The sequence below is a fragment of the Macaca fascicularis genome, chromosome 17 (assembly GCF_037993035.2).
Source record: "Macaca fascicularis isolate 582-1 chromosome 17, T2T-MFA8v1.1".
NCBI classification, from domain to species: domain Eukaryota; kingdom Metazoa; phylum Chordata; class Mammalia; order Primates; family Cercopithecidae; genus Macaca; species Macaca fascicularis.
This window is the reverse complement of record NC_088391.1, coordinates 104,151,971-104,168,510: the sequence shown is the minus strand read 5'-3', so window position 1 is coordinate 104,168,510 and position 16,540 is coordinate 104,151,971. Positions and strand designations below refer to the sequence as shown.

The 16,540-nt window shown below is 60.4% G+C and overlaps 1 protein-coding gene and 1 long non-coding RNA gene across 4 annotated transcripts in view; one reads left to right on the top strand and one right to left on the bottom strand.

The window, feature by feature from the left end:
- Positions 1–16,540, top strand: part of GAS6 (growth arrest specific 6) — a 43,338-nt gene that overhangs the window by 26,310 nt on the left and 488 nt on the right. For 2 of the 3 annotated variants that reach the window (XM_074021553.1, XM_005586325.4), the window contains 9 exons: positions 819–941; positions 2,910–3,032; positions 3,872–3,993; positions 5,157–5,275; positions 5,397–5,586; positions 7,703–7,867; positions 9,046–9,214; positions 14,048–14,223; positions 15,410–15,638. In XM_074021553.1, coding sequence (XP_073877654.1) covers positions 819–941; positions 2,910–3,032; positions 3,872–3,993; positions 5,157–5,275; positions 5,397–5,586; positions 7,703–7,867; positions 9,046–9,214; positions 14,048–14,223; positions 15,410–15,638 — 1,416 coding nt within the window. Of the gene's footprint in view, positions 1–818; positions 942–2,909; positions 3,033–3,871; positions 3,994–5,156; positions 5,276–5,396; positions 6,928–7,702; positions 7,868–9,045; positions 9,215–14,047; positions 14,224–15,409; positions 15,639–16,540 lie in introns of all 3 variants that reach the window. The other variant, XR_012426638.1, reaches the window with a different exon arrangement.
- On the bottom strand, positions 4,775–16,521 carry LOC123569872 (uncharacterized). The gene is made up of 3 exons (XR_006693752.3): positions 16,265–16,521; positions 7,341–8,069; positions 4,775–7,002 (listed from the first exon to the last, which is right to left on the bottom strand). It is a non-coding gene; the product is annotated as an uncharacterized lncRNA (long non-coding RNA).

Genomic DNA, 16,540 nt, shown 5'->3' with positions numbered 1-16,540 from the left:
CAGGCACAGCCGTCCTCAGGCTACTCTCTGACAGCCCCAAGGCGGCTGCAGCCCTGAGGTATCCTGGAGCCCCAGAACTGGGAGGAGCTGCGGTCTCCTCTCTGGGAGCAGGGCTGGAATGAAAGGAAACGCCAGGTGGTGCCTCAGCGCCCACGACTGAAAGGCGGGGGAGAAATTTCACCTCTGACCGTCCTTGAGTGCAGACCTGTGGTATCAGTGAAGACCCTGGAGGAAGAATAGCTCCAGGGCCTGGTGGAGACCCATAGTGGAGAGTCCAGCAGGCCAGCCTGTCCCCTTTGGCAGGTCCCACCCCAGAGGTGACCTGGGAGAGCTTCACTCAGGAGTGGCCAGCTCTGGCCTGGCCTTGTCTGTCCTCAGGCACCCAGAGGTCACTCCTGGCCTACAGCCTCTTCCTGCAAGCACGTGGGCATCCAGGGAGCTGAGCCCTGTGGCTGTGACTGCCAGCAGCTCCCCGGGCTGAGACCACAGCAGGGGATCCCCCGGTGACTGCCAGCAGCTCCCCGGGCTGAGACCACAGCCCTCCCATCATCACCTCCACACGCAAGGCCAGGACCAGGGCCCTGAAACGCTGGGGCTGCTGAGGGGGGTGTGAGGTCCGAGCCCTGGGGACCCTCCCTGCTCTAGATGGGGGCTGTGCACCCCTGGGCTCCCTCCCTGCTCCAGGGCTGGGCTGTGCCTCCCAGCCCCGGGGTCCCTCCCTGCTCCAGAGCTGGGATGTGCACCTCTGGGATCTCTCCCTGCCCTAGACGGGGACTCTGCACCCTTGGGCTCCCCTTCAGGCCTGTGCTTGTTCCCAGATGTCAATGAATGCAGCCAGGAGAATGGGGGCTGCCTCCAGATCTGCCACAACAAGCCGGGCAGCTTCCACTGTGCCTGCCACAGCGGCTTCCAGCTCTCCTCTGATGGCAGGACCTGCCAAGGTAAGGCCCTGGGGTGAGGCCTCTCTCCTCTCCCCACCTTCTATTTTTGGTCACATCTGCGCTTCTGCAAGAGGCTGCTGCTGGCTGGGTTCCTGTGGTTCGGACGGGATGGGGCATCCTGCAGAGACTGCACAAGCCCAGGCGAGCCGCAGCACAGGGAGCTACTCGGCACCACGTCAGGATGACTCACCCGGCATCTGAGGGCCAGAACTCAGAGGCCACACTGCTGGCTGCAGGGCCTCGTCCCGTCCCCAGAGCCTCGCAGAGCCTGGGAGTGCTCCAGGCTGTTGTGCAGTGAGCTTGTGGGTCAGAGTTCCAGGCTAGGGTCCCCGCTGCCGTCCACTCTCCCCAGCGTCCCCAGAAGCACCCTGTTGTTGGTCTCCCTCTGTCTGTTCCCTAAATACAGCCCTGCCCTCCCCATTTCCCTTCGTGTTTCAGTCTGGGGTTCCCTCGGCCCAGGGCCAGAGCTGGGGAGCCCCGGGACACCCCAGAAAGTCACTGTGAATGTGCGCACCCCCGATGCTGTCCTGGGCGCTGCTCCTGCCACTGGGGCTTCGCAGGGGGAGCACCTTCCTCCTCCCTCCCGCCTTGGATCTGGACATGCCCAGGCGTGTCCCTGAGAATTTCTGGCATCGTTCTTACTGCTGCTGCTGGCTGTCCAGGACGCCGGACTGCGTGGATGGGACAGACAGTTGCTCAGGGAGAAACAGGCCCAGGAGCTGGAGAGTGAATCTGACCAGACAGGAGGGGCCACACGCTGTCCCCCGATTTCAAAAGGCAGCTGCTATTTGTGTCCACTTTGATGGTTCCCTTCCCTGACCACCCAGGAGTTAGTCCTCTGTGCAGATGATGTGATTCCCATCTTAACACATAAACCCATTTCCCCGTTCAGCTCCTCCTCTTGCCTGGAGGACAGAGCCCCTCCCATCACTGCTCTATCCCTGACCTGGAAGACAGCAGCACCCCAGGTTTAAAGAGAGGTGAAGACACGGTCAATCCTGAGAGATGACGTCTAAAGCACCTCACATGGGTCCCTGCACCAGTCGGGCACTCCGGGCAAAGTCTGGGCTCACAGTTACTGCCCACACTGACAGGCGTCCTGTCCTCTCCTCCTCCCCATCTTCCTCCTCCTCTTTCTTCTCCTCCTCCCCCTGGTCCCCCTTTTTCTCCCCCTCTTCCTCCTTCTCCTTCCCTCTTCCTCCTCATTCCCCCTCTTTTTCCCCTGCCTCCTCCCCCTCCTCCCATCCTCCCCTCCTCCCCCATCCTTATTCCCCCTCTTCCTCCCCCACCACTCTCAACCCCTCCCCTACCTCCTCCCCTCCTCCCCCTCCCCCTCCCTCACCTTCTCCTCTTCCTCTCTGCTTCTCCCCCTCCTCCTCCCCCTCCTCTTCCCCCCTCCTCTTTCTCCCCTCCTCTTTCTCCATGCCCCTGTCCTTGCTCTCCTCTGGTGACTAAAGGTCTTCATTTCAGGGTTGCCCCTTGTACCCCAGGGTGCTTGGCCATAAACAGTGTCTGTCCCACATAGATGTTCAAGTCTTAGGATTGTGGTTTAACCCGGTAGTGAAAATTGATTGAAACCTATAAATGCTTCTCTTTGGGGGTTTTGGTTTCAAATGCCCCTGGTGGAGTTGCTTTTTACTGCCCCGTATCCTGTGGCACCATCATTTAAATGGAACAGCACAGCGTGCACCACCGCCCCCCACCCCTGGACCAAGCAAGGCCCTTCCCAGCTCTCCATCTGCTGGGCTGAAATCAGCCTTCCCAGCCGGGCCTTGATCAGAAGCATGCCCCCAACACCCCAGGAGCTGCCCCGTCAGGGGAGGAGGGGAGGGAATTGGGGCCAGGGCGCGTTGGCCCCACAGAGCCTGGGTGTGATGTCCGGGTGGTGCCCTGGCCAGCCCCTACAGCCACCTGCCCTGGCCCCGTCTGAGATGCTGCCATGCTGAGGTTGGCCGGTCTTGCTTGCAGACATAGACGAGTGTGCAGACTCGGAGGCCTGCGGGGAGGCACGCTGCAAGAACCTGCCCGGCTCCTACTCCTGCCTCTGTGACAAGGGCTTTGCATACAGCTCCCAGGAGAAGGCCTGCCGAGGTACCCACGCCACGCGGTCACCCTCGGGTTCTCTCCTCCTCCTCTGACGCCCAAGCCCAGACACGGGTGCCGGTCACTGCCTGAGCCAGGGCAGTTGCTAACAACTGGGCGCTTCTGGTGAAAGAAAGTCTCTTTCCCTGTTTCTGTGAGCCTGGTAATGGCCTCTTCTACCACCATGCCCCCACACACGTGAGCACACACCCATGCCCCTTGTGCACACGAACGTACCGTGCACATGCATATACACCGCATGTACACACGTGCGTACCCTTCTCCACCTGCGTAGATGGGGCCTCTCCCCAAAGGTATGGGGAGCAGCAAGCCTCCCTCTACTGTTCTCTCTTTTCAGCCGCCATGGGGGGACCCTGTTGGCCGCAGAGCCTCCAAGAGGGGCCATGCCCCCAGTGATGGGAACAGGGGCTGAGTAGGCAGACAGAGAGGGTGGGGAGGCCCAGGCTGCCTGCACTGACCTCCATCTCCCACCACAGCTGTCAGCGCCTCTGTGCTCCCGGGGACACCTCACTGCACAGCCCGGGCCTTGTTCTTCCTAGACCTGCCGTCCACACCAGCCTGGCGGCGGGAGTGGGTCTGGCCCATTGGGAGCGTCCCCCTGGAACACCTGTAGCACTTTCACTCCCTTCAAGAAAGAGCCTGGCAGGAGCAGGCCGAGGGTGCAATCCTAGCTTTCCAATGGGGGCCTACAAACCCCAGGCTGCACCCATTAGAATCTGCACGTAATTCCCCGAGTGCACCTTGTGGTTTGAGCAGTTGTGGTGTGATCCTGCCCCGTACAGTGTAGAGGCCTCCCCCGCTCACCGCCACTTCCCTCTGGCTGGCAGATGTGGATGAGTGTCTGCAGGGCCGCTGTGAGCAGGTCTGCGTGAACTCCCCGGGCAGCTACACCTGCCACTGTGATGGGCGCGGGGGCCTCAAGCTGTCCCAGGACATGGACACCTGTGAGGTAGGCAGCCCCTGGCCCCGCGGGCCTCTCACGGTGGTTCTGGGGGCCCTCGCCGGTGGGGGCTTTCGGGAGAAACGCTTCCATGAAGACCTGGCTTTGGCTGCAGTGTTGGGATCTCCAGGGCCACGTGGAGGTTGGGATGAGAAACGCTTCTGCTCCCTGGAGGACGTTTGGTTGTTATATTTATAAAGTCTCTATATTTATAAAGTCTCTATGGCAACTCCCAACTCACAGTGGACCAGCCTGGTGTGGACCCCAGTGTGACACCCACGGGGCACGGTCCCCACTGCCACGTGCCAGGGAGCCAGCCTGACCGACCTGTCACACCGGGGGGATGTGGTACCCACATGGGGACGCTTCCCGGCAGGGCGGCTCTCGTGTTTCCTGTTCACCCTGGGCCTGTGCCTGGGGAGTTGGCGAAAGTGAGCATTTATTTAAAAAGCAAAACCACGGGATTCCACAGGTGAAACAGCCACCAGGACAGCTTCTCAGAGTCACAGACCTGGGACGCGGCTGTGGGGCTCTTGGGTCTGGGCTGTGATGTTCGGGGCTCCCAGCCAGCCCTTGCCTTGAGGTTCTCTGCCTCACTGTCTCGTGTACTCGTGCAGAGGGCGTTGGGCCCCTGCCAGGCGTCCAGCTCACCCTGGCTGCCCACGGTGGGCGGAGCAGGCCGGCTCAGCCCCAGCCCCAGCCCCTCTGTTTTCCAGGGACACCAGCTCGCACCGGCCTTGGTTCTGTCCCCCATAGGGCAGCATGGAGGAACCACAGCCCAGAGCAGGGAACTTTCCAGGACAGCCATCTTCAAGGCGTCCATATTTATTTCATAATAGTGTATACTTTTTTATGATTCTCTGTACTTTTTGTATGCTTGACATATTTCATAATTTAAAAATAAAGAGTCAAGGGAAATGGGCAGGGAAGGAGGTGACGGGACCCCCGAGAAGCCCTGTGGGAAGCAGCTGGTGCGAGCCCGTCCTTCACCTGGGAGCCCCGGTGGTGGGGCCGGTGTGACAGCCTCTGGGGCCTCGGCAGCTGGAGGTGGGGCGGCCACACTCCTGAGGCATGGGAGGGACAGTGGACCTGCTGCACGGCGGGGGCCCGGGGCTCAGGGGAGCTGGAGTGGAGGTTGCGTCCCCGACCGGCGTGGTCCCTATCTGTGGCAGGACATCTTGCCGTGCGTGCCCTTCAGCATGGCCAAGAGCGTGAAGTCCTTGTACCTGGGCCGGATGTTCAGTGGGACCCCCGTGATCCGACTGCGCTTCAAGAGGCTGCAGCCCACCAGGTGAGGAGGTGTCCACAGAAGGCAGCACAGCTTAGCACGGCCAAGGTGCTGGCTGCACGGGGCCCGGGCCCGGGCTTGGCCGTACACCCGGCGCTGACTCATTTCTCCTGTGGGTGCCCAGGCTCGTAGCTGAGTTTGACTTCCGGACCTTTGACCCTGAGGGCATCCTCCTCTTCGCTGGAGGCCACCAGGACAGCACCTGGATCGTGCTGGCCCTGCGAGCCGGCCGGCTGGAGCTGCAGCTGCGCTACAATGGCGTCGGTCGCGTCACCAGCAGCGGCCCGGTCATCAACCACGGCATGTGGCAGACGGTGAGTGTGCGGCAGCCGCCCCTTCCGGGCCGCACGGGGTTGTCCCTGAGCCTGACCCGGCTGTTACTCGCTTGTGCAACCGTGGAGATGAGCTCTGGGGCCTATACCTGCTGCATGCAGGCAGGATAGGGACCCCTGCCCTGTTCAGTTCATGCTCTGGGGGACAAGGACCCCTGCCCCATTCAGTTCATGCTCTGGGGCACAGGGACCCCTGCCCTGTTCAGTTCATGCTCTGGGGGACAGGGACCCCTGCCCTGTTGAGTTCATGCTCTGGGGGACAGGGACCCCTGCCCCGTTCAGTTCATGCTCTGGGGGACAGGGACCCCTGCCCCGTTTAGTTCATGCTCGGGGGGACAAGGACCCCTGCCCTGTTCAGTTCATGCTCGGGGGGACAAGGACCCCTGCCCTGTTTAGTTCATGCTCGGGGGCACAGGGACCCCTGTCCTGTTCAGTTCATGCTGTGGGGGCTCACTGCAGTGCTCTAAGCCTCTCTGCTATTTCATCACGTATCAGCCTGGCTCCCTCAGAAGGGGGCCTCAAGTGAGTTTGGTCTCCCGGAGTTCAGGTCGCTCTTGGCTCAGGTGAGAACCCGTGGTTCTCAGCCCCAGGGACCCTGGGCTGTGTCTGGAGGCCATACTGTGTATCCTGAGCGGGGCGGGGAACAGAGGCCAGGGCTGTGTCTGGAGGCCGTACTGTTAATCCTGAGCGGGGTGGGGAAGAGAGGCCAGGGCTGTGTCTGGAGGCCGTACTGTTTATCCTGAGCGGGGCGGGGAACAGAGGCCTGGGCTGCTTGATGCTGCACGCAGGGTGCCCCACCAGGGGAGGAAGCCACCACTGAACCTGCACCACAGGTACCGCTCCTGCCATACGTGTCTCCCTGGCTGTGGACAGGCCAGGCGCCACCCACCCACCTTTCCCTGTAGGACGGTGTGGACGCTGCCGTCCCTGAACTCTGGCTCCCAGGGCCTGCTGGTCAGTGCAGTCATGCATGCCAAGGGTCCAGGTGACCTCACCGGGGCTGCCTCTTGCCAGAAACGTCCTGACCACCTGGACTCCAGCGCCATGGGCCACCTGAGGGGTCCTGGTCAGACCTGCACTTGGGCAGCTGTGGGCAGCGGTAAAACGCGCCCACCCCACATCCCCATCCATGGAGTGAGAGGGTCTGTAACCAACCAGGCTCCCGCCCACAGCGCTGGGCCTCCCTCACCACACGGGGCTTTCAGAAGTAAAAGCTGGGAAGAAAGCACGTCATGTCCTTCAGAAGTGAAGATGAAGTGGAAAATTCACCTTGGCCCCGCAGATGAAACATTGTAGACTTTGCTCCTATTTCCATTCTGCAGAGTAAGGCCTCGCTCCATTTTCCCAGCCTCTTAAAGGAACAGCATCTCCAAGAGCAGAAGGCTGTTCTCAGCAAAGCTACAGAAAGCAAATGGAGGGGAAGCAGTTTCAGGGATGAAGCCACGGGGTGAGGGGCCAGGGCAGGTGGCCAGAGGCGAGGTCGCCGTGGGGAGCGGTATTGCATAGACCTGCCCAGTGACTCACAGTGGCCGCCGCGGCCCAGCAAGACGGGCCCTTCCCCGGCAGGGGTACCTCGTGAGGACCCTCTCTAGCTGCTCCCCAAACCCAGCTGACCCGAACTGGTACCGTGTTTTTGTGACTCAGTTCAAACCCAAATACCTGAAAGGTGTTTTCACACAGGAACAAGGATATTTTTCTGAAGCTTAGGAATATAGTGTATCTAGTGTTAGACTTACAGGTTTCCTGTGAGGAAAGTTTCTGGTGACCACACTGATGCATCGAGGGCCCTCCTGGCCCAGGTGATGAGCACGGACTTTCTGAGGTCGGGTCCCTCTTGGCCCAGGTGAGGATCAGGTGGTCTCCCCGAGGTCAGGTCCTTGTCGGCCCAGGTGAGGATCAGGTGGTCTCCTTGAGATTGAGATCCTCTTGGCTCAGATGAGGATGAGGTGGTCCCCCTGTTGGCCCAGGTGAGGATCAGGTGGTCTCCCCGAGGTCAGGTCCCTCTTGGCTCAGGAGAGGATGAGTGTGGTTTTTCTGCAGTTGGGAGCCCTTCAGAACGTGCACTCCCACCTCTTCTCATGGCGCTGCCTCTCTTCAGATCTCTGTTGAGGAGCTGGCACGGAATCTGGTCATCAAGGTCAACAGGGACGCTGTCATGAAAATCGCGGTGGCCGGGGACTTGTTCCAACCGGAGCGAGGACTGTATCATCTGAACCTCACCGTAGGAGGCATTCCCTTCCATGAGAAGGACCTCGTGCAGCCTGTGAGTACCGTACCTGTGCCTGTGTGGACACGCCGTGTGCTGGGATCCCGGGAACGGTGTCAGGAAGGCTCAGTCACGCCCTGCCCTGTGTTTACCACTGTACCTGCGTAGATGCGCCGTGTGCTGGGATCCCGGGAACGGTGTCAGGAAGGCTCAGTCACGCCCTGCCCTGTGTTTACGATTAACCAGGTGTGGGGAGGACCTAGAGGAAGGAAAGGTTTCCTAGAATTTGACAAAGTCATGGTACAGCTGTGTCATTAATTTTACCATCTCTTTTTATGAGACCCGTCTAAGTTTTCATCTGAATTGATAATAATGTTGTCTATTTTTCAATGGAGACAAGACACAATGAAATTATTCCCTAACAGAACAACAAACTTTTTTGGACAATTTCCAATAACATTTTGGGTTTTGTAACTCTGCCATGAGTCTCATAAGGGAAGAACAGCCATGGTGGGGAGGCCAGTGTGGGCCCTTTCTCCAGGTCCCACCTTCTCTCCTCTTCAGCACAGCCCACACCTGTGCCCCCGACCTGTCTCCAGCCCCCACGCACTGACATCTAAGCCTTCATCCTGGGTGTTTTCACTTCCACACCAGACAGGAGAAGGGCACACATGTCTTCGCGTCTGTGGGTGCTGAGTGTCGGCAGTGCCTGTGCTGAAGCCAGCCCTTCAGTGTTATGAGGGGCACCTGCTTCCCAGGCCCACAGACTGCCTGGTGCTGGGACTTTCGGTGTTGTGAGGGGCACCTGCTTCCCAGGCCCACGGACTGCCTGGTGCTGGGACTTTGCCTGGCTCGCCCCTCCCTGTTTCACACATAAGGGGGTTGCCCTGATTTGCCCACAGCCATATTGAATATTGAATAATTCACGTGAGTGCTGGATGGTTAAACAATCCTTATTGTTTGACCTTGGACCCATGTGGCCTTTTCAGTCCTTTCCTAGCTTTAAAATTAACCTATATTTCCTGAGCATACACCAGTGCAAACAGGTATTCTGCAGTGGGTCATTTTGTAAAGTGAGGAAACCGTCTGTGAAAATCACCACCACCAGTGGGATTGGCCCATTTTTGCAGTAGGTCTGCACTTGCTGCAGCTGCGAAGGCACCACCCACTGCCTGGGGTGTCCGGCATGGGCCTCTCGCTCCCAGGAAGCCACGGAGATTTCTCTGCCTTTCCAGATAAACCCTCGTCTGGATGGCTGTATGAGGAGCTGGAACTGGCTGAACGGAGAAGACACCACCATCCAAGAAACAGTGAAAGCGAACACGAAAATGCAGTGCTTCTCGGTGACAGAGAGAGGCTCGTTTTACCCAGGGAGTGGCTTTGCCTTCTACAGCCTGGACTACAGTAAGTCTTGGCTCTTCCCGTTGGGGCGGCTGTGGCTGCACCTTCAGGCATACGCTGAGAGCAAGCAGACGGCCTCAGATGGCAGTGTCAGGACAAGCTGAGGCTCCTCCGGTTCCAGGGCAGGGTGGGGTGGGCAGAGGTGTGCGCAGAGGCCCACCTCTCAGGATGGCTGTGCAGGTCACTCAGTTCAGAGTCAGCCAGTGAAGAAGAAATGACAGAGATGTGCCGAGAAGATGCTTGCCAGGCCGGTGCTGGGAGGCCGGGGAGGCTGGGAGGCCCTAGAGGGTCCTTTGCAGAAAGTCCTGAGACAGCACCAGCCTTAGGACTTGTCCAGAGGCACATGGAAGCTCTCAGTAATGTGGTGAACACTGCGGTCACCGATAACCCGGTGAGACATCTACAACAGGAGGTGTCTAAAAACAGCAATGAAGCTGCCTGGGGGACAGTGAACTCAGGCCTGAAAAAGGAGGACAGGGTAGGTGTGAGCTGCTGGCCCAGTCCTGCGGTGCCCTGGGGAAGGTGCTGCCGCCCTCCATGGTGAAGGCCCTGGAGCTGCTGTGCTGATAGAGTTACTGCTCAGCCCGCCCTACCTCACATTCCCACCCCACATGGGTCCCACTGGGGCACCGCAGCCCCACCTTGTTCCTGAACACCGAGCCGTTTATGGCGAAGCCCCCACATGCACAGAGGGCAGACAGCGCCCCCTCCATCAGATCTCAGGGCTGCCAGCCCTCAAGCACCCAGCAGGAACCCCAGGTTCAAGGGGGTCCACGCGGAGCAAAGGGGAGGGTCCTGCCCCGTCTCCTGAGCCAGATCCAGTGTCCGCGTCTCTCCCTGGGTGTCAAAAGCGTGACCATGTCAGGAAAGGCATCTGTGAGAAAAGCCCGTCTGCCACCGTGCACGCATTCTCCCTCAGTCTCGATTTTTCACTTACAAATCTAGAGCATCATTATAATGTTTGACAGGAAATCATGTCATATGAAATGCTTAAATCCTTTTTCCACTTAATATCATACACATTTCTCAGGGGTAACCTTACGCAGGCATCACAGGGGCCGTTTCCAGTGACTGCCGGCCGCGTCTGCTGGCCCGTTTTGGTCTATCCAGACTGAAGCAGTTAGAGCTCCATGCGTTCCCAGCGAATCTCAAACTACACCAGTAACGTCTCTTAAAGACAGAAGAAACTTGCTGGGAACGGTAGCACTGGCCTGGCTCACTCTGCAGTGACTCAGCCTGGGCTCAGGCTCACAGATCTCCAGGTCTGTGCAGCCTCCACGTGAGGGGCCACGTGGAGCCGGGAAACCTTCCCGGGGAGAGCAGAGGCCAGTGCCCTCGTGAAGCCCATGATGGCCAGCACGTGCCCGGTTCCTGAAGGGAGCTTCCTTTTTTTTTTTGAGATGGAGTTTCGCTCTTGTTGCCCAGGCTGGAGTGCAATGGCACCATCTTGGCTGCACCTCCCAGATTCGCACCACAACCTCTGCCTCCTGGGTTCAAGCGATTCTCCTGCCTCAGCCTCCCGAGTAGCTGGGATTACAGGGATGTGCCACCACACCCAGCTAATTTTGCATTTTTGGTAGAGATGGGATTTCTCCATGGTTGGTCAGGCTGGTCTTGAACTCCCGACCTTAGGTGATCCACCGACCTCAGCCTCCCAAAGTGCTTGGATTACAGGCGTGAGCCACCACACCCAGCCAGGAGCTTCCATTTTAAAGGACACCATCATCTTTCCTTTCACAGGTGATGGGAAGACCAGCCAACAGGAGAATTTTTGTTACTTTTTGTTTCTGTTGCTGTATTTTTGTTACTTTTTCTGATTTTGTGTTTCAATGCCATAAACGGTTGTTGAGAACTGACATGGCGGGTACCAGCTAGGGACAGGCGATGTGGGTTTGAGGTGCACACAGCCCCGTGGGAAAGAGACAGGGAAGCCAGCACAATTCACTATGACCCCACTCGGCCCGCAGTGTGAGGCCCCCGATCACAAATCCATACACACATTGATTTGGGGTCCTTTTTCCTAAAACAGCTTCTTTGTTAGGACTTTGGAATTCTGGGTGAGATAGAAACACTGAAAACAGGGTGGAGGTTTTATCTTCTGGCTTCTAAGTCCGCGGAGGGCTCAGCGTGGAGAGGACATGCGGTGGTATTCTCCCTGGGAGAACAGGAATTCAGCCCTTTCTAGTAACATACGTTTTGGGGCACTTTTGTATGAGCTACGGATGCCACGTGATTTCATTCAGATGCATTACATATGACACACGTGGGTTCATGCGCACACGCAGCGCGTGAGTGGAAAACCCCACTGAGGCAGGAGCAGAGCAAAGACTGACAGCGCAGACCCCACACCGTGCGTGCTCCTGACAGCGCAGACCCAAGACCGCCCGTGCTGCTGAGAGCTCAGACCCCAGACCGCGCCTGCTCCTGACAGCTCAGACTCCAGACCGCGCGTGCTGCTGACAGCTCAGACCCCAGACCGCGCACGCTCCTGACAGCTCAGACCCCAGACCGCCCTTGCTGCTGACAGCTCAGACCCCAGACCGCCTGTGATCCTGACAGCTCAGACCCAAGACCGCGCATGCTCCTGACAGCGCAGACCCCAGACCGCGCCCACTGCTGACAGCTCAGACCCCAGACCGCGCGTGCTCCTAACAGCTCAGACCCCAGACCGCCTGTGATCCTGACAGCTCAGACCCCAGACCGCGTGCGCTCCTGACAGCTCAGACCCCAGACCGCGAGTGTTCCTGACAGCTCAGACCCCAGACCGCGAGTGTTCCTGACAGCTCAGACCCCAGACCGCGAGTGTTCCTGACAGCTCAGACCCCAGACCGCGAGTGTTCCTGACAGCTCAGACCCCAGACCGCGCCTGCTCCTGACAGCTCAGACCCCAGACCCCGCGTGCTCCTGACAGCTCAGACCCCAGACCGCCCGTGCTCCTACAGCTCAGACCCCAGACCGCGAGTGTTCCTGACAGCTCAGACCCCAGACCGCGCCTGCTCCTGACAGCTCAGACCCCAGACCGCCCTTGCTGCTGACAGCTCAGACCCCAGACCGCCTGTGATCCTGACAGCTCAGACCCCAGACCGCGCCTGCTCCTGACAGCTCAGACCCCAGACCGCGTGCGCTCCTGACAGCTCAGACCCCAGACCGCCCGTGCTCCTACAGCTCAGACCCCAGACCGCGCACGCTCCTGACAGCTCAGACCCCAGACCGCGCCCGCTCCTGACAGCGCAGACCCCAGACCGCGCGCGCTCCTGACAGCTCAGACCCCAGACCGCGCCTGCTCCTGACAGCTCAGACCCCAGACCGCCCTTGCTGCTGACAGCTCAGACCCCAGACCGCCTGTGATCCTGACAGCTCAGACCCCAGACCGCGCCTGCTCCTGACAGCTCAGACCCCAGACCGCGCGCGCTCCTGACAGCTCAGACCCCAGACCGCGCGCGCTCCTGACAGCTCAGACCCCAGACCGCGCGCGCTCCTGACAGCTCAGACCCCAGACCGCGCGCGCTCCTGACAGCTCAGACCCCAGACACCGCCTGCTCCTGACAGCGCAGACCCCAGACCGCGCGCGCTCCTGACAGCGCAGACCCCAGACCGCGCCTGCTCCTGACAGCTCAGACCCCAGACCGCGCGCTCCTGACAGCTCAGATCCCAGACCGCCCTTGCTGCTGACAGCTCAGACCCCAGTCCGCCTGTGATCCTGACAGCTCAGACCCCAGACCGCGCGCGCTCCTTGACAGCGAAGACCCCAGACCGCGAGTGTTCCTGACAGCTCAGACCCCAGACCGCTGTGCTCCTGACAGGTCAGAACCAGACCTCACATGCTCCTGACAGCTCAGACCCCAGACCGCGCCTGCTGCTGACAGCTCAGACCCCAGACCCTGCGTGCTCCTGACAGCTCAGACCCCAGAACGCTCGTGCTCCTGACAGCTCAGACCCCAGACCGCGCGTGCTCCTGACAGCTCAGACCCCAGACCGCGCGTGCTCCTGACAGCGTAGACCTCAGACCGCGCGTGCTCCTGACAGCTCAGACCCCAGACCGCGCGTGCTCCTGACAGCTCAGACCCCAGACCCTGCGTGCTCCTGACAGCTCAGACCCCAGAACGCTCGTGCTCCTGACAGCGAAGACCCCAGACCGCGCGTGCTGCTGACAGCTCAGACCCCAGACCGCCTGTGATCCTGACAGCTCAGACCCCAGACCGCGCCTGCTCCTGACAGCTCAGACCCCAGACCCCGCGTGCTCCTGACAGCGTAGACCTCAGAACGCTTGTGCTCCTGACAGCTCAGACCCCAGACCGCCTGTGATCCTGACAGCTCAGACCCCAGACCGCTGTGCTCCTGACAGCTCACAACCAGACCGCCATGCTCCCAACAGCTCTTGTCTGCACTCTTGACTCACGCTGAGCCTGTGCTGCTGCTCAGAAGCTGCAGGTGAGACTCGAGGCACGAGGCCATGCACCTGTACGTGCTCTGAGGAAGGAGCTGCCAGGCGCTCCTGAAACAAGAGGACATCAGACAAGGCAGGGACAGGCCTGCATCCCATGGTGCACAGCCCGTGTCCCCTCAGGCAGGTCTGCGTGGCCTGGTGGTCGCCTAGAGCGGATTTGCAAGTGGGGTACTGGTGTGGCCAGGGAGAGACAGCCTGGGGGTCCCTGGTGCCTCTGGGCTCTGGGCCAAGATCTGAACCAGACTCTCGAGTTTTCCATCACATCCCAGATCAGGGCCGTCCGCGCAGCTTCCCACCGCGGCCGGGACTGCCTCTCTCAGGGCCCCGCTCCGACCTCACTGTGGCCTCTCCACTGCATCCCACCCTATAACGCACCGCTTTCATCGCAGTGCGGACCCCTCTGGACATCGGGACAGAATCGACCTGGGAAATAGAAGTCGTGGCTCACATCCGCCCGGCCGCAGACACAGGGGTGCTGTTCGCACTCTGGGTCCCCGACCTCCGTGCCGTGCCTCTCTCTGTGGCCCTGGTAGACTATCACTCCACAAAGAAGCTCAAGAAGCAGGTAGGGCCTCCGCCACCCGGGGTGTCCTGACCGGCTCGCCCCACAGGCACATGGGCCGCACTCCCTGGCAGGGGATGGAGGGGGCCTGGGGTGGGATCCCCAGGGAGCCCCAAAAGCCTCTGACCAGAGGTCCGATGAGCCAAGGCTGGCGCGGGCCACCCTTCCAACTGTGGGGGTTGTTTGGACACGGCTGACTGGGGGGGCCGGTGCCTGCGAGCCACACTCGGCCCACAGCGTGGGAGCTTTTCCCGTTCGGCTGGGCAGACGGTGGCTCACAGCAAACTGAATTAGTCTCTCATGTTTAAGTCAGATGATTCAGCAACAAACTCAGTTTTCCTATTTCCCTGGAAAAGTCAGATCTGTGACCTCGGTTGGTGCCCCCCACAGGTCTTTCCCTGAGGGACAGTGGGTGGAGCTGAGTGCAGCTGCCCCTTGGACGAGGTCCCCCACCCCCGGTCCTCACAATAAGTCAGCTGTCTTGGGCCGGGGGAGTCATGCTGTTTTCCCCACAGAACAATCAGGAGGTGACAGAAACAGGTTGTATTCTCTCGCTCCTGTGCTAAGGAAGACGACATGAGTCAAACCAGAGAGGCCCTTGTTCTCCAAGTCTGCCCACCCCAGGGCCACAGGGCCCTCCTGGTTGCTTGGATGCAACAGTGACAGGCTTGGTTCACACAAATGCTCATCACCAGGGCCAGACGCAATCCTGGCATCTGGAATAAACAGCCGCCCTTATGTAGCAACAGCTGACCCCTGGGCTGGGGAGCGGGCAGCTGGGCTGCGGTGCCAGCGTGAGAGCCCACCGGGCTGGGAGTCCACCACCACAGGGCTGGGCCCTGGGTCCCCGTCAGGGGACACACCAGTTCCTGGTCAAGTGCAGCCTCGGTCCTGTGTGTGCCTGGTGCCTGGGGCTGGGGTTGACCCTCTCACACTCAACCTGGGGGCCACACCTGCTCCCCCACAGCTTCCCAGGCTGGCCCCTGGCTTTACGCGCAGAGAAGCTGAGCCCCAGGTGGGGTGGGGGCGTCATCCAGTCAGCGAGCATCCGGACCCAGGGCTGCAGGGAACCCTGGACAGAGACAGGCCTGCGGCGTGGGGGTGGCCGGCAGCTGTGAGGACCAGCTTGGACCTAACGGCTTACATGGGGGCGGCCGGCAGGCCCTGACCACATCTCGGTCTCCTGCAGCTGGTGGTCCTGGCCGTGGAGCACGTGGCCTTGGCCCTGATGGAGATCAAGGTCTGCGATGGTCAAGAGCACATGGTCACCATCTCGCTGAGGGAGGGTGAGGCCACCCTGGAGGTGGACGGCACCAGGGGCCAGAGCGAGGTGAGCGCCGCGCAGCTGCAGGAGAGGCTGGCCGTGCTCGAGAAGCACCTGCGGAGCCCCGTGCTCACCTTTGCCGGTGGCCTGCCAGGTAGGTGCTCCCTGCCCTGCTCATCCCGAGTGAGGGGCTCCAGGGATGCCCAGCTTGGTCACCCCAGATCGAACCTGGACAGGCTGGCATTCCAGGTTGTGTGTTTTAAGAGGAAGGGGAAGTCCAGGTGGGTCTTTAGTGGCCATTATGGTGCCTCGGTGCTGGTCAGGTCATCAGCTGAGGCTGAGAAACACGTACAGGGGCCGGCATTGGCCTGAGTCAGACCCCGTGAACCTACATCTTCAGGGAGCGTTTGTCCACACCCATCAGACCGGCCCCTGGGGAGAGGGCTGGGCAGACCTCGGGCCACGCTGCAGTTGGGACCCACGGCTGTCACCATAGCTGTTAGCAGCCAGCCCCTCCCACGTCCAGCAGGGCGCCCCGCCGTGTCCCATGGGCTACACAGCACAGAGGCTGGGACCAGGGATGTCCTTGCCATTAGCTGGGAGGGTGAACAGGAAGGCACGTGGGAGCCCGCTAGTCCTTGGCTGCCCGCAGGTTTTCACTTGCAGCAAATGGCAGGATTTCTGTCCTGGCTGCCAGACACAGACCCCACTTAGTTTGAATAAACAGAGCTTTGAAGAGGATGAGAGCAAGCCAGGAGGCCTGCAGCCTGAATGACTCACCGGGCAAAGAAGAAGATCACGTTTAATCGATGGGACTGTCTGTGCTCCCGGCGGGGAAGGGAGGGCCGGCGTCTGCAGAGCCCAGGCTGGCGGATACCTCCTACTTGTCTGCAGCCGAACAAACAGGGACAGAAGTTAGAGAAGAAAGGGAAATCAGGGAAATCCCTTTCAGAGGAAACCCAGGGCTGGCCACAAGTGCTGCCGGGGGTGGGGGACCAGGCAGGGCCAGCCACGCGGCGATCCCTGGGACCCAGGCTGGGTCTGCTAAGATGTGTT